Raw genomic sequence first — 22253 nt, 5'->3', positions numbered from 1 at the left:
CTTACAGCTTCGATGGACGCCATGCCACCGACCAAGGCGTGGGTGCTGCACCAGTAACAGCCGTCGTCGTGATGCTGATTCATAGTGTGTTGTAGCCTCATCCGGCTACGAAATTGAAACCAGCATCATATTTTACCTACTCTGCTCGAGAGGACTGAGCACTGAACTTCCCAGATTCATCGCCAAACTTGTCCATGAAACTACACCTCTACGCGATCGGGTTTTCAACCATGCAAGCCAAGTAAAACACCCCCAAACTAGAGTCCCACGCAGAAAGTCTGCCCGCAAAGTTGACGCTGCTGTTGTAGCAGTCACGTTCATGCAATATGTGGCTCTACTTTGTGTGGTTGACGATTGGGGGTTAATGCCATTGCAATCGAATAAAAACAGCAATATTTTTTCTTTAGTAATGATTATGGTTTAAAATGACTACATTTTTAGAAGTGTAACAAAAGTGTTCTATAGATTCATGCAAAGCTTTTTGTAAGATTTAAAAGTTCTAGAGTAATAAAAAACGAAGAAGTGCGATTTCAAATAACGGCTACATATTTGAAATCTTATTCAACTAAACATGTTGATGATGTCTTGGCTCGATTTTTGATACGGTCTTGGACCTTATCGTAGGGTCTGAGTGCCATAAGTAATCTCACACTCAAAAAATTATTCTATTAGAAAACAAACGATTACGGTACAGATTCCGTTTTTTTATGTTTCATGCGCGCTCACTTCTAAGGAAAAATACAAAAATAGGAATCAAAATTAACAGCGCCAGCGCTTTGTTTTTAGTAGGATGAAAAAACGAACCACATGCTTAATCAGGGAACTAATACCCTATAATCTATTTTTCCTTGGACTCCTTTTGAAGTATCTTGATGCTCGCAGCCCCTTTGATTTTAAGACGATTTTGTCCTAATTCCTATATGTAATGAATTTGGTCAAGATTAAAATGTTTTCGTTACTAGTGTAGATACAATTACACACAATGAACTGTGCGAAGTTGGACATGTTATCGGTACTTTGTTACAAGTATTGATTTAAAGGCGTAACTAAAAAAATCTGAGGACCCGCTAAACAGACACCGAGAGGTACAGGTAGTGTGGGGTTAAGGATCGTCTTCTAAAACAAAAGTAAAAGCCAGGACAACTCTTTCCTCGACCCACCCAACAACATTCCCATGGACGCCAACCCTACGTCTCTCCGAAACCACCAAGAAGGCATTGCTTAAGAGAAGGGCTAGTGCCATTGCACCCTCAGGGTTAGCTACGTAGCATCTGTAACTTGCTAGCTCTCGGAGGGTACAAGGGTTAATTCTCGGAGGGTCGCTTTTTGGGGCTTACCTTTCGCTTTATGGCTACGTTCATGAGGTGACAAATCACGTAGAGCAGGAACGGTATATAAGAAAAAACCTTCATGCAAATGTTGTACAAGGGTGAAGAAAACGTGTCAACACAACGCTAGGGGCGCTCCACCAAGCTCTACCGATCCCAAAGCGGCGAGGCTTGAAAGTCCCTTTTTGGACTCGAACAAAGCGGACAAATCAAAAGTGGTGAAAACACAATGAATCCAGGGCTATGCTTCTATAAATAATTGGCTACCGCTGGCTATTTCATAGTTTAACAAACATTTATTATAATGACGTCACAGTTTTGGGACATACCGTGCAATGGTGGCTGGTGGGGCTTCATGGTCGTGTTGGTAGCTCGTTTCGTCGGCGGTGTGCCGATGCTCGGTGTCTCAGCAGGGTGCCGGACTGGGGTGCGGTCCTCGGGCCAGCAGCTTGCTGGCTTGATGCTCGGGGGCCGGCGGGGTGCCGGACCGTAGTGGTGATAGGGGGCCAGCGGGGTGCCGAGCCGAAGCAATGTTCTGGGACCAGCGGGGTGCCGGACCGTAGTGGTGATTGGGGGCCAGCGGGGTGCCGAGCCGAAGCAATGTTCTGGGACCAGCGGGGTGCCGGACCGTAGTGGTGATTGGGGGCCAGCGGGGTGCCGAGCCGAAGCGATGTTCTGGGACTAGCGGGGTGCCGGACCGTAGTGGTGATTGGGGGCCAGCGGGGTGCCGAGCCGAAGGCTAGATCATTTGCCGGCTAGGGGCCGGACGGAGGCGTTGATGAAGTGGCCAGCGGAGTGCCGGACCGAAGGCTTGATCGTTTGCCGGCTAGGGGCCGGACGGAGGCGTTGCTTGGGGGCCAGCTGCGCCGGGCGACGGAAGTCTTGAGGGCCAGGCGGTATGCCGGACAGCGGGAATCGTTGGGTGCTTGCAGCGTGCCAGACGGAAACGTGCTTGGGGAACCAGCAGAGCCGGACGGAATCGTTCTTCGTGTGCAGCGGCTTGCCAGACGGAAGGAAGCTTGGAGACCAGCGGCACCGGACGGAATCGTGGCTAACCAATCCAGGGCGGGCCTCCGGAAACGGGTTGACCACGAGGCAGGTTCACTGCAGAGAGATGGCGGCTATTGTTCACTTTAGCAATGGCGCCGGCTGGGCTTCCATGCAATGGCGGCGTCTGGGTTACAATCCGGCAGCGTTTCGAACCAACCTCTTTGGTCGTTCCGGGCACTTCCGTTTCGTGGGTCAGCACTGCGAAAAAACACCAAAAAGAAAAAGGTCCTTCCCTTGGACCTGCCACCACGTTAGTCCCCCGTGACGTCAGTCTTCAATACCTTTTTGTTACCTTTTTCTTGCCTTGTTTCTTGCTAATACTCTTCCACTTATTTGTTTCACAAATTTACAAATTTTGCTTCGGTCTTCCACTACTACTAAAAATTTATAAAAAAACACAACACAAAATACATTAGTGAATTCACCACACGAGGTTCAATTTAACCTCACTATACTGTACTACTTTACACACGTCGCGCACTTACACTCCGGTTGAGGATCAGATTGCAAAAGAGAGCTTCTGATGGAGTTCAACAAGTTTTATAATTTGCCACTGTTATAGATTTACCTAAAATGCCACACACTGAATTACTGGCAACCCTACCGAATCCCAAATTGCCCACTATATAACTATCTTGTTTTGCTTTGTTCAATCTCCCCCACTTGCACCTCAGTTATGTATTGTAGTCGCCATGTTAACCACGCGAATAAAAACGTTTCGATAGTTCCTCGTGTAATTCCGTGTATTTTTATAATTATAATCCGGAAAACTACTCTCGGCTACGACAGTTTTGACGACGAGGATGCAAGGTGACGAAAATCCGGCCAATTCCGTGGCCAATGCGCAAAACCGGGCTCTGTTTGCTCCCGGTGGTGGACCGGCTGGAGGAGGTGTTCCGCCATACGCTGCTGCTGTGGCCCCAGTCGCGATGCAGTCGACGTTCACAGTCGAGCCATTTGATCGCCATAAGATGAAATGGTCCCGCTGGGTGGAGCGGCTGGAGGGTGCTTTTTTGCTGTTCGGAGTTGGTCCCCAGGCGAAGCTGCCGATGCTGCTGCACTATATGGGAGCCGAAACTTACGATGTAGTTTCGGACAAAATTGCTCCGGAAAAACCGCAGACGAAGACGTACGACGAAGTGGTGCAGATTCTCGAAACCCATTTCAACCCGGAACCACTCGAGATCTTGGAAAACTTCCGGTTCAAATGTCGCAAGCAAGGCGACGAACGTGCTGAGGAATCGATCGACGATTATCTCATTGCTTTGAGAAAGTTGGCCATAACCTGCAATTTTGGCAACTATCTCAATACTGCGTTGCGGAATCAGTTTGTTTTCGGGATTAAGGATCGGGGAATTCAGGCGCGTCTGCTAGAGGTGCGCAATCTTACGCTGGACCGTGCCCGCGAGATTGCAGTGTCGATGGAGGCATCGGCCAAAGGTGGACAAGAGATCCATTCGCGTCAGGGAAAACCGGAGCTGAACCTCGTGGAGCATCTGCCAAACAAGCACGCAAAACCGAAGGCGAACAAAAAGTGCGTCGTTCCTGCGAAGAAAGTGAGTGCAGAAGCACACAGTGATAAGAAGAAGGGAGAGTGTTTTCGTTGCGGGAGCCCCGCTCACTTCGCAAATAAGTGCCCGCACGTGAAGACGACGTGCAATTACTGCAAGGTGGCAGGCCACTTGCAAAAAGTTTGCTTGAAGAAGATTGCGGCAGAGGGTGCTTGAAGAAAAAGTGATACACACCAGCTGGATCAAAATGCGGGGAATGGAAACTGCGGAGGAAGTGTGCATACGGAAGAGATCTGCGGAGTGTATGATGCTGCTGATTTCAACAATAGCGTTGACAACACGTATGTGGCAGCCCTAATCCCACCTAATGCATCTGACAGGAGCCAACATCTATCGTGTATCCACAATGGAATCCATTGTGGATACACAAATGTTTACATACTAGATGTTGGATTCTTAAAAATGGCGGCCTGGCACCCTGGTGGTTGACAAGTTCTGGCTGGAGCTGTCAGTGAACAATGCCACGGTGAAATTTGAAGTTGACAGCGGCTCGCCAGTATCGATCATGAGTGTGTCGGACCAGAGAAGAATCTTTCCCACGGCTAAACTGCATCACCCGGACACTGCTTTGGTGAGCTACAGTGGGAACATGATCGAGCTGTGCGGAATGTGTGTTGTGCGCGTGAATTACGGTGGACAAAATCACGAACTGTTGCTGTACGTGGCGAAGAACAAAAAGCATCCACTGCTGGGTCGTGGGTGGATGAAAGTGCTGAACATTGATGTGAACAAGTTTTACGAAAACGTCCACATGATCGCGGTTGACAACAGTGCTGAATCGGTGAAAAAGCTCATTGAGCGATACGGAAACGTCTGTGAGAAGTCGATGGGTAAAATCGAAGGGCTAACAGCCAAGCTGCAATTGAAGCCAGATGTGCGGCCGGTGTATTTGCGTGCGCGACCGGTTCCGTTTTCCATTCGGGATGCGGTCGAAGAGGAGATAAAAACCCTAGAGAAGAATGGTGTGTTGGTGAAAGTGAACTACAGTGCGTGGGCGACACCGGTTGTCCCAGTGATGAAAATGAACAATAGAGTGCGACTGTGCGGTGATTATAAGATCACAGTGAACCCTAATCTCGTGGTCGATGAACACCCCCTGCCCACCGTCGAGGAGCTGTTTGCTAATGTGGCAGGTGGTGAGAAGTTTACGAAGATTGATCTCTCGCAAGCCTATCTGCAGCTGGAGGTCAGTCCGGAGGATCAGGAGGTCCTCACCCTGAGCACTCACCTGGGACTGTACAGACCGACGAGGCTGATGTACGGAGTCAGCTCCGCTCCGGCTATCTGGCAACGCTTGATGGAGGAAGTACTGAACGGGATTCCAGGTGTAACGGTATTTCTGGACGACATTCGAGTAACGGGGCCTAACGACCAGGTCCACCTGCAGCGTCTCGAAGGTACAAGCAAATCGACCGTGAAGCTTATGCGATCATCTTTGGAGTGCGGAAGTTCTACCAATACTTGTATGGACGGAAGTTTTGGCTCGTTACCGAAAATGAGCCGGTGAAGCAGATATTTTCGGAAACCAAGGGTTTGCCGGCAATGTCGGCACTACGGATGCAGCACTACGCGACGTTCCTCGCGTCGTTCCGCTACATCATCAAGTTTCGTCCAACGAAGGAGCATTACAATGCGGATGCATTTTCCCGTTTGCCGGTCGGTGCGAAGACACCGGACAACGTCGTCGAGGAGGTTGACTTGCTCGAGGTCAGCATAATCGAAACACTGCCGCTGACGGTCGACGATCTCGCGAAGTCGACTGCTGCTGATTCTACGGTACAAGTGCTACTGCAAGGTCTGAAAAACGGGAAAACGGTGGAAGCCCGCGATCGGTTCGGAATCGATCAAACCGAGTTCGCACTACAACAAGGATGCATCATGCGCGGGATCCGTGTGTATGTCCCACCGGATTTGCGACGGAAGGTGTTAACGGAGCTGCACTCTACTCACTTTGGGACTACACGGCTGAAGTCGCTCGCCAGAGGCTACGTCTGGTGGGAGCGAATCGACAAGGACATCGAGGAGCTTGTCCGATGCTGCGCGGCTTGTCAGATGACACGCCCTGATCCAGTGAAAGTCCCTCTACACTGCTGGGAGAAGCCAAAGGAGCCGTTTGAGAGAGTGCACGTGGACTTTGCAGGTCCATTCATGGGCACGTACTTTATCGTGTTTGTGGATGCCTACACCAAGTGGCCGGAAGTGCGGATCCTCCGTGACATCACCACGAGCACCACCATCCATGCGTGTCGTGAATTCTTTGCTTCCTTTGGGATACCCGCTGTGCTCGTCAGCGATCATGGCGTGCAGTTCACGTCGACTGAATTCCAGAGGTTTTTGCAGCTCAACGGAATCGTTCACAAGATGGGTGCTCCGTATCACCCGGCTACAAATGGACAGGCCGAGCGTTTTATCCAAACGTTTAAGAACAAAATGAAAGCTCTAAGCTGCGACAAGTCGAGGATGCATCCGGAGCTCTGCAACATCCTGCTCAGCTACCGGAAAACCATACACCCTGCCACCGGAAAGTCGCCTTCAATGATGCTGTTCAACAGACAAATCCGGTCTCGACTTGACCTGATGGTGCCGAACGCTTCTGCCTCCGCGAAGAATCCAGATGTTTGTGCCAAATCGCTCGCTGAGGGGACGAGAGTCGCTGCTCGTGACTATTTGGACAAGGAGAAGTGGAAATACGGCCACGTTGCGGAGAAACTGGGCAAACTTCACTACAACATCAAGTTGGATGACGGTCGACTCTGGAAGCGCCATATCGACCAGCTACGGGAGGTCGGTGCTAACCTGCCAGCACGCTCTACGCTGCCGGCAATTCCTGTGGAGATGGAAACTGTTCCAGCTGTTCCACGAAGCGATGTCCCGACACAGACTCCATGTGCTGCCGTTCCGCCGCCAATAACTGCGGCAACCCCGATTGCTGAACCACAACCTTCGACGAGTGCATCTGCTGTACCCCGGCCGAACGTACCACCTGCGGTACCTGAGCCAAGGTCGCAGATCCCTGGAGTACGCGCAGAACCCAACTACCATCAATCACCAAGGCGATCATCAAGGATTATAAAACCGCCTCGGAGACTTGATCTGTAGAGATAAGTACATATTTCCAAGGGGGGAAGAGTTGTTATAGATTTACCTAAAATGCCACACACTGAATTACTGGCAACCCTACCGAATCCCAAATTGCCCACTATATAACTATTTTGTTTTGCTTTGTTCAATCTCCCCCACTTGCACCTCAGTTATGTATTGTAGTCGCCATGTTAACCACGCGAATAAAAACGTTTCGATAGTTCCTCGTGTAATTCCGTGTATTTTTATAATTATAATCCGGAAAACTACTCTCGGCTACGACAGCCACCTTCTTTTTTGCGTTTGACAGCTATGCTTTTTTGCTGTGGTTGACATTATTCCCTTACTCCGACAACATCTGTCAGTGGTTCTGTAACCGTTGTTACAAGCTTCAAATAGTTTTTTTAAATGCACCATGTGGTCGAACATTCAAATATTCGAACATCATCGGCAGTCAAACTCACTTAGCAGTCCGACACGGCCATATGTAACGGCCGTTGTAACATGGCGTAACACAATTACAACAAGATGGGTCATGGAGTCTCGAGTGGGCTGAAGGGTTCGAAGGATGATTGTTGGGCGGCCATCGCTCACTTTTAATCAGGCGAGCGTGTAGACCAGAAGTGCTCTGTGGAGTTGAGAATTTTTAAGAAAAACTTGTGCGAGGAGTGAATCGAGTTACGTTGGAGAGACCGTTCACCGCAGTTCAGGACCTTTTGTGTGCCTTTTAAACAGTACGTTCTGGTTGGCGCGTCTGAAGACCGCCATTGCACGCCGGTCAAGGTGACCTCGTAGTCGCCAAGACCTAATTGTCAAGGACCCCAATACCTCTGGCCGAAGGCCATCCACGTCAAGGAGGACTGTTCTCGGGCCGAGGCCCTAAATATCAAGGAGAATTCCCTTCACGGTTCGACAATCCACTTATCCGCGAGCGGTAATGGCGGCGGCGGGCATATCCAACCGGTTCAGATTTTGACGTTTCATGGGGGAAAGTCAAAACAATTTCATTCTCCTCCTCACCCTTTCACCCACCGTTTAGTGGCGCCAACCGATTGCGATCCCAAGAAACGTCAAAATTCGAATCGGTTAATTGTGTCCGCCGCCGCCATTACCGCTCGCGGATAAGTGGATAGGGCGGCCTTGCCGTCGTCGACCGGTTTAGTCTGAAGGAAGCGCCTGATCATCCGAACCAACTCCACATCGCTGAATACCGCCATTCCAGCCCACCGAAATCCGCCATTGTCTCCAAATCCCCGTTCATCGGTATCGGGGCCATCTTGCCGATCACTACAGCGTCTGAAGGAGTGACCGTGCCGCCGGAATTGGATCCGGAAACCCATCGCGAGCGCTCGCAGGAATGCAGATCACCAGGTACGTGCCAGAAAATCCAGTGAAACACCCGTGAACAACAGAACAACAGTTTGGCCAAATAAATAGTGTAATTTGAACCGCTCGTGTGATAACAGATTATTTGAATGATTGAGTGCCAATTTTGATCCGCGAAGCCCCTCCGGTTGCCCGGTAGCGCGCCGACCCTGTGACTACGTCCGAGTCTCGCGCTGCTGAGTTGTTGTCGGGCAGAACATTAGTTTCAGTTCGAAGCAAATAGGGCCGGGAGATGTTTTGCCCATGTTCACACTGCCCAAATGAAAAGTCAACCCCACTGGGTAGCTGTTTTGCGAATGGGTAGTTTTGGGGATTTTGGGTAGGATCTGGATTGATGGTGGAGCCAGCAAATTATTATTGAAACCAGGGGTTTCACATCCAACAATGAACATCGATGACTCGCTTCGGGGAGTCCACCAAGGTAGCATGCTGACGCTTAGACAGTTTCCCGAGTGATCCTTACCACTCTCTTTGTCATCGGAAGGCAGGCAGAGTCGACAATACGTCTGCTTCCAACTGCACAGCAAGTATCAAGAACTGATATCGCGTGCTCAGCGATTTGACCTTCCCGAAAGTAAGGCCCTATCAGTCAGTACACAGAAGGACGTGCCGACTTGCCCGACCTTCGCGGGGACCCCGTTCAAACCGCGGGCTCGGATACAACCCAGTAAACCGATGCCACGACAGCAACGCTACCATGTTATCCCCGCGAACACTTAATCGCTGTAGGGGTCGATTTCGACCGTAAATCACCGGTATGACCTACGTAGCCGACTCCGAACCCTTGGACCACCTCTTGTCTGAACTAGACATTCTCCGAGTACACGCGCAACCTCCTCTGTAGCTCCAGACGATGTGGGTTATCCAGCAAAACTTATCCCTACACATCCTCTGGACCAGATTGTCCGGAGTTGTGTCCTTTCCGCATGTGGCAAGCGTGCGGTCACGTATTCTGCGAAAACGCGGGCACACGAACAAAAAATCGAGCACAAACCAGAAATTTGGGAGAACCCGCCAAAGTAACCAAAGGTTCAGATAAAAGGGTACTTTATAAGCTAAGCAGCTTGTTCGAGGTTGCTCATTAGCCTTCTAAGCAGCTTCATTTTTTAAGGCGCCATCCACAAATTACGTAACGCTCTAGGGGAAGGGGGGAGTACGGCCGAGCGTTACGGTCCATACAAAAATTTTAAGATTTTCATACAAAAAAGCGTTACGGAGGGGGGAGGGGGGTCTAAAAATGGCGATTTTAGCGTTACGTAATAAATGGATGCTGCTTAAGTAATTTTGGAACTTGAAAGATCACATAAGCACGCTGGATAGCCTTCTAAGCAGCTTCTGACAGAGCTTTGACAAAATTCATGCAGAAACAAAAATGTGTTTCTCAGAATCACAACTCTGTTGGTGGGTTTGTGATTCATGTCTGGAAATTGCTTCTGATAATTATATTTTCACACATGTCGCTGCCATGTAGATTTGAACTGGATCCTCCTGCGTGATAGCCTGTCGACTTACCGCTGCGCTGCTGAAGATACTTGACAAAGTCAAGCTAACTTCATTACTGTACAAATGTGCAAAACTAGCTACCGACAGAAAATCGATTCAAGTTAGACTTTACCTGCTGTTCACTTAATTGCAACTGTAGTACTGTGGTAGAGCGTAGAGTTCTCACGCAGCGACTGTCGGTTCGAATCCGATGGGCGGCAATTTTTTTTTGCTCAAGCCTAGTATTCATTGATTTGATAAATTCATATTTGTCTTTTATTCGTTTATGCTTAAACAGTTGTTTTCTGTAAAAGAAATAAATTTAATCTTCATTGAAACACAAATGCTACTGAGCTGAACTTCTATGAACTTGAAAGTTTCTACAAAGCTCCGAGTAGCATCTTAAGCAGCTTTAAAGTTCCGCGAAGTTCAGATAAAGTTCCGAATGGAACTTTCTGGCTGCTTAAGAGGCTAACAATGAGCCTTGCCAGAACTTGTGATCAAAGTTCCAGCAAGATGAGCCTTGCTTAGCCTCTTAAGCAGCCATAAAGTTCCATTTGGAACTTTATCTGAACTTCGCGGAACTTGAAAGTGCATTTTGTCATGGAAAGCGGAACTTTTGGTTACTTGGGGCGCGTGCCCGAAACGGTGTAGATATTGTCGGAAGCAACCATGGCCTAAAAGGACATGAAAGGTGGAATGTTACTCCCCCATAGCGCCTGTTAACGTAACTATCTACCCTCGGTATTTACTTGTGTGTTCACCTTCTTTTGGTGGAACTGTCCCTCGCGCACTGCTATTTGACTATGGAAACCAATCTGGCAGTCCATCGTATACATCTTGTGCCGCGAATATCGAAGCACTCTGTGTCCTCCCAATCTTACCACTGATGCGTAGGTTTCTTCGAAACCTCGTTCTGGCTTTTGGAGATAGCCTTTCGCCACTAATCTGGCTTTGTAATTGTAGCGGACCGACCTGCCGTTCTCGTCCTCCTTCAATCGGAACACCTATTTTGACTTTAGAGGCTTAACGCTTGCTGGACACGTCGTTGGCTGCCACACGTTGTTCTCTTTGAGGGATTTCAGCTCACTGTCCACCGCTCGTAACCAGTCTTCGCTGTCTTCTCGTCCGGCAATCTCGTCATAGGTTTGTGGGATATCTGTGTCGATCTGTGTAAAGCGCACCGCCAGAAGTTGTTCCGAAGCTAACATAGTAACCCAAAAAAAATTATTGGGGAGCGTGCACTCCCGTTCGCTGCGCCTCACTAACGTTTGTCCGCCGCACTCGCAGTGTTCTGGATGCAAAGGGAGCGCTAACGGTGTTGGATCATCGTTTTGAGCTTCAAGAAGAACTTGAAGCGTCGACCTCGACTTCGACAGGTTGAACACGTCCGTCTTCCTCCTCTTGTTCAACCGGGAATTATACCACCAATGGTATTCTGCGAAGTTTCATCCGGTCCAGTAGCATAAGGGAATCTTGTCTCGTCAAACTTGACATCGCGGGCTACGATGATTCTTCGGTTTTTGCGATCCCGGAGTCTGTAGCCATACGGTGCATCATGAACACCTCTACGCTCTTCGGATCGAGTTTCTTTCTTTCAAGTTTGGCTTCGTACCAAACCAAAGCTCCGCTCCAAATGTCACTGTTAAGAAGGTACACACCTATGCTGCTTCCGACCAAAAGTTTTTCTGTGTTTGGGAGTCCAACATCATGACACGAACCTTCTCAATGAGCGTCCTATTAAAGCGTTCTGCCACGCCGATTTCTTGAGCAGTATTTACAATCGTCGGCTCGACTTGAATACCTTTGGCCTTGTATCACATCTTCTGCGCGTTGGAACAATATTCTCTTCCTTGACCCACTGTGAGCCTTGATAAATATTGCTTTCCCAGCGGCTGCGGTTGCCACAGTTTCAAATCCGCGAAAATTCTCGAAAACTTTGGACTTACTGTAGATGGCCTCAAGTAGATGACCGAAAAGTGGGTATAGTAATTTATGAATGATACAAAATATCGCGAATCGTCCCACGCCGGTGGATTATTCGGATCACAAGCGTCCGAGTGTATACGCTCCAGCACCCGTGTCGCTCGTTGCCTGGTTCCGCTGGAGGGTTTACGGCATTGCTTACCTTGCACGCAGGGATCGCAGAATTCGAGGGGTCTTGGCTTCATGTTGAATCGTTCAACCATGTTCTGTTGCACTAACTTCACCATAGCTTGCTCGTTGAGGTGGCCGAGTCGACGATGCCACAATCCGGTGGTCTCCGCTTCGCACACGTTCGCCGTAGATGAATCTACGCTAGCCGCAAGTTCATACTAACTGACTTTCAGGTGAGCTGTAGCAATTACGGGCTTCATGGCTGATCGGTTAGCGGTGTCAGTCGTTTAGGTGTCTCGTAAGTCTTGGAGTGTGGGTTCGATTCCCGCTCCAGTCAGGGAAAACTTTTCGTCAAACGAAAAATTCTCCACTGTGCCACTGGGTGTTATATGTGTTGTCCGTTGTCTAATGTTAGTATTGTTTAGTCTGTGCGGCCTCTGGCCGAAGACGGTGTAGTTGGCTGCCGGTCTCGCTGCCTCATTTCTTTTCCTAGGAGAATTTGCTTCAGGGAATCCAGCGTTAACTCGTCAACATCATCCAGACTTTGAAGCGCCGTGATCAACGGATCATAAGATTAAGGAAGGGTTCCGAACAGCGTCACGATCAAGTCCGTTTCCGCCAGTACCGCGCCCGCAAGTTTGAGTTGACGAATCAGGTCTTCGAACACCACCGAATGACTTCGCATGGAATCGTCTTCCTTCATTCTTAACCGTCCCAGCTGCTTCTGCACTAGGTTTTGCGTTACCACCCTAATAAACCAACACCATACACGGACCGTAATGTTGACAGTTCAACAATACCGCATACTGTTCGAACTGTATCCCGAATGGGCGGTTAAGCATATCTTATGGTTATCGTTTATGCGGGCAGAGACTTCCTGGCAAAGGAATTCTCCAGAGCTCACCACATTTGCTTCGCTGTAGTTTTGTTCCGTACGATCTCCAAACAGTCGTCACCCAGGAAACCGATCAACAGGGATTTCGCCTTCCTGTCCCCCTCATCGAACTTGATGTTCTCGGCAGCCATTGCCGGGGAGATCTTCGGTTAAAATGTTCCGCTTGCGTCCAGGAACGTCCGCACCCGAATGCTCCAGTTGTGGAATCCAGTACCTCCACTGAACTGGGGTATTCCGTGCGCCGAATCCTTGATCGAGCCCATAACCTGTAGAGTAGTGGTTCCACTTGTTGGGAAAACTCCGGAGGATTTGAAAAAAAAAAAGTCTGAGCATGGCACGGCGATGGCAAATTAACTAATGAACATTTATTTAGTATAAACAACTTAACCTGGGCCCTGTAGCATAATCGGGATAATAATATTAGCTACAAGCTACAAGTTACAAGTACTAATATTACAAGTGCTAATAATTTGTGTTGCATAAAGGCTCGATTTTCAACTAATATTATTAGCACTTGTAATATTAGTGACCATGAAAATACAAGTTGTTTTGGTTCATTCACCTGTCAAAATTCATCCGACAGTTCACTATTAATTTGAAATGGCAGTTGTTGTTTGTTTATTTCCTGCATTTTTTTCGAAAAGCATCCGGAAGAAAAATGAAAAAAAGTTAACAGAATGTTCGTTAAAAATAATTTCATAGATTCGGAAGTTTTACAATCTCTATACTGCCTATGATCGCATATCAGTCCCATATTTGCTGGGTTTCTTATTCATATGGGACAGTTATGCGATCATAGGCAGTATACGATACATGAAGAAAATCATGTGCTATTTGGATCATTTTCGGCCACTCTAACGAAATAATTTTTTTTATTAAGTATGGTATTTCAATTACCAAAATAAAGTAACACTTTTTTTTTTAATTTTACTATTATAGATTATTACAAGTTGTTTTATTATGGCATTTTCATAGACAAATAAACGACTAAAGCGTCAAAAACAATAAACATATAAATGACAAATATATTGCTGACTGCACCCCAAATTGGACTGACACAATAGTGTGCACACACCTTAAAAGTGTGATTATACCGCAGGGATACGTCGGATCGAATTGAGGTCTTCGGTGCACTTATTCCTTGTAAATGGAGGAATAAGTGCCCCGAAGACGTCGAGACGATCCGAGGCAAATGTGCACTTTTATCACACTTTTTAGGCGTACCATAAAAAGTGTGATAGTCCAATTTGGGATGTAGTCTGCAATACATACACAAAACATGGAACAGCATTAGTGAATATGCTGAACAAAGTATCGAGATTTTTAATAAAATGTCCCAAAGATTCAATTGAAAAACAATCGATAAAGATTTAGGAACAGGTATCATACTTCTTGTTTAAATCCGAAGTGACCTAGGATGCGATAATTGAGCTTTTACCTTGAGGCAAGACACTGTGCTTGCTGGAGGGTACATTTTCCGTCACAGAGTTGCTCAGAATTCCTCCGGATCACTCCCGTTTTTATATGGGTGTTGCCTGACTTATCGCAAAATCAAAACAACATTGCCCGATATCTCGCTTTGCTTGCAGTTTTAGGGATGTTTTTCAACAAAATTCGTCAATCACAGGTACAAAGAGTTATTCACAATTTCTCAGAGTTACTCTCGTTTGCAGTGTCTTTCCCCTAGGCTTTTACCTACTTTTATATGTATCCACTCGATTCGGATCAGTGCATATTGTAGCTTTTAATTAGCTCAATTATGCACAATAAAAACAATTGATTAAAATGTGTTTGTATTTTTGCAGTGACGCAGTAACCATAACATTGTCTGTGATAATACATAAATCAAAGATGGGTATTGTAGATACTTTGCAGAACTTGAGAAACTTAGCAGAAATGACATTTTGTATACAAAATGACGTGCACATCAACGCAATTATCTCTCAATGAGTTTCAAAATGGTAAATCAATATATTTCAAACGAAATATGACTTCTGCAATAATTAAAATTAACTTGTAAAATTGTTTACAAGACCTTTGCGACTTGTAATCAAAAGTACAAGTCATAGTCAATATTTTATACTTGTAGTTTGTTTATGCAACAGACACTGGTAAATTCTACTAATAATATTAGTCCAACCGACTTGTAGTATTAGACTTGTAACTTGTACTTGTAGAATTTTTATGTAACAGGAAATCACAAACTACAAGCTACAAGACAAATATTATTAGTAAAATTGTCATTATGCTACAGTCCCCTGGGGGTTTCTAGGGTAGCGTTGTTACACAACTTACTGTTTGGCTACTTGAGTACAAAAAAGAAATCTGACTACAGACGCAGGTTTTGTATTATATTATGTGTTGATTTAAGTTTTGTAAAATGTTTTGTATATAACTGCAAATATGTTTAAAAAAATCAGAATAAATAGAAACTTAGCTGGTTATTTTTTTTTCGTGAATCACATCTTAGCTAGTTGTGTGTTTTTCAAAGAAAAGATAACCATCTTAGTTTTCTCAAGAAAGAATTCGATACCCAGCTTGAGAGCCCAAGTCCTTACAGATAAACTTCTGTTTATCCCGTTACAGAAACAGCGTTTGCAGCAAAATGTTTTCCATTAGACATTTTTCAAATTCAAATGTTTATAATACCGTCAAGGCGTCATTCACCGTGTGCCTGCGAATATTTTTTCATTATTTCCATATTACGATTGAATGGTATGACAGAAATAATGAAAAAATATTTGCAGGCACACGGTGAATGGAGCCCCCACGGTGAATGGCGCCTTGACGGTACATGTTAACTGAATTATCAATTAAAAAATGATCGGGATTAGGAGCGGCTACGGTTACACTTCTAAATCCTCAAATCACCAAAGCTTTTCGATGATAAGCATCCCCTCAACACACATTTTCCTTTGCACGTCACCACCCCAGGGATGGCATTCACCATTTGTAAAGAGTTACATTCACTTGCTACTACATATCTCAGTTCATAAGCATGCTATCAAAAAACAATGTATGGATGACTTTTACCTTGTAGTTTTATCTGAAAGTTTGCCGAATATCATAAGGGTCAAAGGCTGTTCGGGTCCGTCTGAAGTTGATCATCAATATTAACTTCTTTTCCCGATCAGCCTAGATAGCTGTGTAGTGTCGGTAGCGGTTGTCTCAATTGGCTAAGAATAACACTACGGACCACCTGTTCCGGGGGTAAAAGTCCACTAAACAGGGAACCCCAATCCAAGGTGTCAGGCGACCCGTGCTGATGGATGAATGGTTGAGGGGGTTTAAAATATGCTCGATCTTTAACGGAGCCCGTAACGTAGGTAGATCGCCTTTATGTGTTCGTTACGGTTCAAGATCTACCAAACCGAACCCTAGTGACATCCGGTTTGTCAAGTTGGGGTAATGTGTCTTGGTAATAAGGATTCATGGTACAAAGTCCTTGTTACTGGTGACAGTTTCTAAAATTGCATTTATTCTGCCTTGCTGATAGTTAAAGAATCGGGCTTTGCCCACCCGAGACTACACTTGATGCTAGGAAAACAAACATGCTTCACGTATCTAATTGCGTACTAACCTATCAAGGACTGTTAAGTTCTGGTAATTCAAGGACTCACGTGTATTCTTATTGCAGAACACATTCTCTTATTTGACAGAGTTTAGCAACTAGCCTAAAGTCCCGGGTTTTCTTTGTTGTCCTGGGACTAAACTAGAAGCAAGACATGGATGGGGCTAGAGTTCCGATGCATGGATAAACATCAGTACCACCGTTTTGTTTTTCTCAGAATTCATATAGATTGTGTTTGATTAGGGGCGCTCTTTCACTGGGATTTAAATCTCTATGATAACGGGACCTTTTTATCGCAATCTATTTCTTGCACCTCTGAGATAACAAAACAGGAACTGTACAGAAATCGATGCTTCATTGCCTCTCAATGACAATGGAGTAGTACGACATGCACTAAATACTAAGGATACGGGTAATGCCAATGCCACAAAAGATCTAAATACTGGTCGCAGTGGCTCACCCGAACAGAAAAAAAAATCATAAGGGTCGCACACGCATGCTTAACTCGTGAGCGAGCTGTAAAAGCAATGTAAATTACATTCACGGCGTGGAGAGTTGCTTTCACAGCTCGCTCACGAGTTAAGCATGCGTGTGCGACCCTTATGATATTCGGCAAACTTTCAGATAAAACTACAAGGTAAAAGTCATCCATACATTGTTTTTTGATAGCATGCTTATGAACTGAGATAGTAGCAAGTGAGTGTAACTCTTTGCAAATGGTGAATGCCATCCCTGCACCACCCACTTTGAAACCAAAATCTAAACCGAAACTCTCTCTATGTGGAAACACACTAACACAAACATCAGCAATACGAGTATACTCTATACATTCTCTATATACATCTATAGATGCTTTCATTGGGGTGGAAGCGAAGCTTTTAAGGTGAAACGGGACGCCGTGTTATTTTTCCTATCTTGCCTCTCTTTCTAACAATTTGCCTCGCGATTTTAAAGATGGTAATCTCGAGTTCTATCGCACTGAAGATGCTGAAAAACAATCAGCATATGCACTGCAAGTGAGCATACACAGTGATAGGTTTTTGTTGCAAAATATGAAGTAGAATCTGAGATTACCATCTTAGTAGCAACAGAGCAATGGCGGATATTTCCCCGACCGTCCCGTCCGCCCTTAAATACCTTCGCATACACAGTCGAATCTCCTAGATGCTGCCACCAAATAATGTTCTTCCTGTTTTTAAAACAGGCTGCTATGCCCCCTATTTCCAAAACAAATTGCGCTAAACTAAATTAATTACTACGATTTTAGTTGTTTTTCTTTATGTGCGATTGTTTGGGTTCGGAATAATGTCCAATTGTTCACCGAAAATCCCCTGTATTTTTGATTAATGAAATTGTTAGTTGAAGAAGATTTCAAGAGATCTGACGACTGTACTAACTAAAAACTTTGGTTTATATTTTAACTTGTTTTCATTGGTCAATGAAATTTTTTGTTCTTATTCTCTTCAGAGATGAATGCGGGGAACCAGCAAGGTGTGGCCGTCGTTTTGGGCTTATGGCCTCTTGTTGAGATGAAAAAAAAAAACGGATGCCGACACCCTCTGTGACGACAACTAAGCCCCGCACCGAGCTTCTGCTCGGTTAGGTCGCTTTTGCGGGTGTATGACATCATTGAAACACGAACATGCTAAATATTAATCAGCAAATTGGAAACTGCAGCGAACGGCACCGTATGCGTGTCGGGGAAAGATGATTAATTCGCCTTTTTATTTATTGATTGCAGAAAATAGCTTTTCTTTTTGTGACCCTGTTGGGTTGGTTGGTGTGTTTCGTTCGGCTACGAGCCGAGTGGGTGGGTTGATCGTCGCATTTCTATCAAAAGTTGCGACGTAGCATAAATTAGTGTACTTTACCCGATGACGTCGTGGAAGTTGCTGGCTACTAGGCTAGCGCTCTCTTCTCTCGGATGTCGGATCGTGCTCGATTTGTTCGTTCATTTCATTCGGGTTTCAGGTTTCAATGTAGTGGTAACAGCTAACCAAGCGAGAGAGTAGGAGAGAAGAGAGTTCAGGCAACGGTACAAGTGTGTGTGGCCGGTCAAAATCGCTACAGTAAATTTGTGTATATGTGCGACACGCAATGCAACGTATACATGCAACGTCACTACTGCATCGTACGATACGTCGTGTGGCTGGGACTGTGTGCGAACACGAAGGCGTTGATTGATCCAAGTAGGGTAAACATCAGTTTAATGAACCTTGATTAATCATCAAGCGAAAAGAAGTTTTGACATCCAAGCGATGTGCCGTTTACGAAAAGGTGTATCATTATTGTACATCTCACTTTGGGCTGACGATTTGAAATAGATTTTTGTTCTATTTTCAAGCAAAGTTGTTCACTTCTAACATCTCATTCTTCGTTACCAATGCTCCGATTGAGCGAAGACAATATTATCAAGAAGACTCTTCTTGATAAAGTAGTCTTCAGATTGAGCTGATTTTTTTCTGTAACATGCGAACATCTTATATTGTCGCGCTTATCTTAGATTCTCAGCAAGCTGCGTTCGAAACGCGCAGCCTCAGATCGCGCCAGACCGCGCACGTCTGATTTGTACACGGTGTGTACCTTGGCTAAAACTGTTGTGCAGCCGCCGGGTGGAGCTGTCAGCCGCCGTGTACAAATCAAACGGGCGCAATCTTATGGCGGCTGACTCAGATCAGCAGGATCTGAGTGATTTTTTATTGAAAATTTTGTTAAAATTTAAGGAGATTATCCCATGTACTTACCAATAATTCTTCCATCAATTTGACGGAAAAATGTGTTCAAATGATCGAAACATTTTATACTCAGCTTTCAGTTCATGCAAAAATACTAAAAAATGGGTTAACTGAAACGCAAGACATTCTAGATTTTATCAATTCTATATTTATTAAATCTGTAGAAATAGATTTTCAGGTAGAACCAAGGGGCGGATCGCTCTTTGAATATGCATTAGACCGGCCCAAGTACAAAAAATGTCGAAAAATTCCACGGGGCACCCTCTAGAATCGTGCCTTTAGATGAGAAGAACAATATGTGAAAGATTCAGCTCAATCGGTTGAAAACTGAGCCGGCGCAAATGAGTTGAAGGTTTGTATGGGATGTTCAGTCCAAATATATGGGAAATTGAATGACCTCCAGTCTCTCATACATGCAGAAAAATACTTTGTAAACACAATTAAATTCTAGTTCAAATCAACCGATTTTTCAGTTTGCTATAGCGACAAACTGATTTCAAGATTAAACTGAACTGTCCCATTTGTTTAATAATACAAATATTTTCATTTGACAGTTTGTTAGAACAAACTGAGATTTGGTAGTTTCAACATAAAATGACAGATTGTTTTAAACGACTGCACTTTTGGTACTAACAAAACCGGAATGTGATTGTGGTGGTGACGGCAGCTCCTGCGGCAGCTCGGAAATCTATTTTTAGACACTCGGCAAGCGGATGGAAGCGAGAACGAATAAAAAAGGCAAAAAAGCGAAACCAACCAACTTTTTGAGGATGCTGTCTTGAGTACTTGCGCGTTATCCATCACGGCCAAAACTGCACCTGGAAGATGGAGTGATGGATTTGCTACACTTTCTTCGTTGTGGCGATGTTGGGGTAAGAATTTTAAAGATGTGTGAGTGCATTCGGGCCATGTTTATGGTCCCCATTTTGTTGAAACAAATGAAGTTTTCATCGTTATATGGAATGATAGGAATTGATTGTTTTGATCGATAAACTCTATGCAAAAACAAAGAAATATAACTTTGGAATAAGCAATTGCTCAGTTTGAAAATCAACCATGCGTTTTATTGTTTTAAACAAGCCTCCTTTTCCTGGGTGATACAGCACGCCGGTTTGGCGATTTCGATTTGGCTCAGAATCGAAAGAATAACAGTTCATACCCAAATGAACAACTTTGTAGAAGACCATATCATGATAAAACTTAATATAGTTGCGATTTTAGCCAAAGAAACCCGGATGAGGATATCTTCCCCCGTTTTCTCTCGGTTGTTATATGCAGCACGTGTTGGTCGGCCGTAGATTGCGCGCTACATCATAGGCAGCTATGTAATTCCCAACTAACAATCACTCATTTAACAGGCACCATTATGACGAATTAATTCAGCATAATGTTGAATAACATTTGAATTATTTTCACGTACAACCTATGTTCGGGTTTTGTTCACACAAATTTGGGGAAGTTATAAAGCATCATGTTGTGCACCAACTTAATTTTTTGTTGTTCAAAGCGTTTTACAAATGCACAGGAAAGTTGTTATTCAGCTTTGGCAAAAATGACTGAAAATAAATAAAATGCAAAAATGTTAAACTCTCACGAGAGTAATTATTTGCTCTTATGTTGAGAACACTTATTATGAAATAAGAATTACATATAAAATTACCTAAATCCGGATTAGAACTCGAGACCTGTCGATTGCCAGCCGCATGCCTTCCTGTCTGCGCCATCCTAGAGATAGTGAGATGCAGCACCCAAAGCAAAACATAATCTTCCCATGACCCAATAATGATCACTCCTGAACTTGTGTTCAGCAGTGGTGAATTAGCACAGCACGTGGTAATCAACTGAACAACGCCTTATACTTCAACAGCTGTTCAGCCCAAAACACGTGTTTTCCATTCTGATTTCGCTGTCAGTATTTTTATCGCACGGTGAGAAAACTTGTATGGGGCCGTTCATAAACCACGTAGACTTTATGGGGGGAGGGGGGGGGTCTGACCAAAGTCTACGCTCCATACAAAATTTCAAAATTTTTGTAAGGACAAAAGTCTACGAGGGGGGAGGGGGGGGGTCTGAGATGGCCAAATTTTGGTCTACGTGGTTTATGAACAGCCCCTATCGAATGCGGCCAAAAAGTGTTGGTCCTTATTGAAGATATTGTTTCCAGACGTACTAATTGCGATATGAATATGTTTTTATTTTTATTATTAAATATCGATCTTTAAAAATGCATGACAATATGTGGTGCGGTATGGTCTTGGACATGGTGCATTCACAGCATCTGTTCAGGTTTATCTACTCATGCTCAGTCGAAGATCCGTTCAGTATTTTTTTTATTTATGCTTTTGTCATGAAAACTTGATATTATATTCAATAAATAGTGCATAAGTATGTTTAGGGATACTTGAAATGTGTCGATTTCTGAATGCTGTTTGGTTATCTAGGTGACTGTGGGGACAATATTCAGTAAACACGACTGCACTGAAATGTCAAATCCAAGCGTCTCGTACAATCGAACTGCTGCGGAAGATAAAAAATATAATAATCAAAGTACAAGATATCTTGTTACAGACTAATAATAGTAAATAAATGCCTCATTTTTACGTTGATTACGTCTCTTGGCACTCAATGTTAAACTACATAATTATTTTCTGTTTTATTTTATGTGATTCGTTTAAAATATTGATTCTTTGAAAACTTGGTTGTCTAAACAGTTTTAGCCATGATTTATCCCATAATCCGAACAAAGTTCCGAGTCAAACTATGACGGGCTGAAGGCGTTTATTTGACAAGTGAAAAGCACATTGTTCAGGAGCATATGCTTATCGATACATCAGCTTAATAAGATGCTGACAAATGTTTTGTTAAACTCGTTTGTTAAGGAATGAATGCTTGTCGAATAAATTTCTTGTCAAACTTTTGAAAAGTGTTTTAATTTATCATTGTTGAAACCCATGAGGGAAGTCGAACATTGAATACTTTCTCAATTGAAAAATCATTTAAACAGTAATGTGTAGAGCATAATTTTAGTTCAGCTATCATAACCATTATTAAGCAACA

The 22253-nt window shown here is 44.7% G+C and overlaps 2 protein-coding genes across 2 annotated transcripts; both read left to right on the top strand.

Annotated features, from left to right (window-relative positions):
* Positions 1-4454: 4454 nt before the first annotated feature.
* On the top strand, positions 4455-5456 carry LOC134290693 (uncharacterized protein K02A2.6-like). Its single transcript, XM_062857871.1, has one exon. It carries the CDS (start codon positions 4455-4457, stop codon positions 5454-5456), a length of 1002 nt encoding a protein of 333 aa, XP_062713855.1.
* A 35-nt stretch (positions 5457-5491) lies between these two features.
* Positions 5492-7048, top strand: LOC109407650 (uncharacterized protein K02A2.6-like). Its single transcript, XM_062857870.1, has one exon. It carries the CDS (start codon positions 5492-5494, stop codon positions 7046-7048), a length of 1557 nt encoding a protein of 518 aa, XP_062713854.1.
* Positions 7049-22253: the final 15205 nt, after the last annotated feature.

Source organism: Aedes albopictus, chromosome 3, assembly GCF_035046485.1.
Source record: "Aedes albopictus strain Foshan chromosome 3, AalbF5, whole genome shotgun sequence".
NCBI classification, from domain to species: domain Eukaryota; kingdom Metazoa; phylum Arthropoda; class Insecta; order Diptera; family Culicidae; genus Aedes; species Aedes albopictus.
This window is presented reverse-complemented; position numbering and strand designations above follow the sequence as displayed.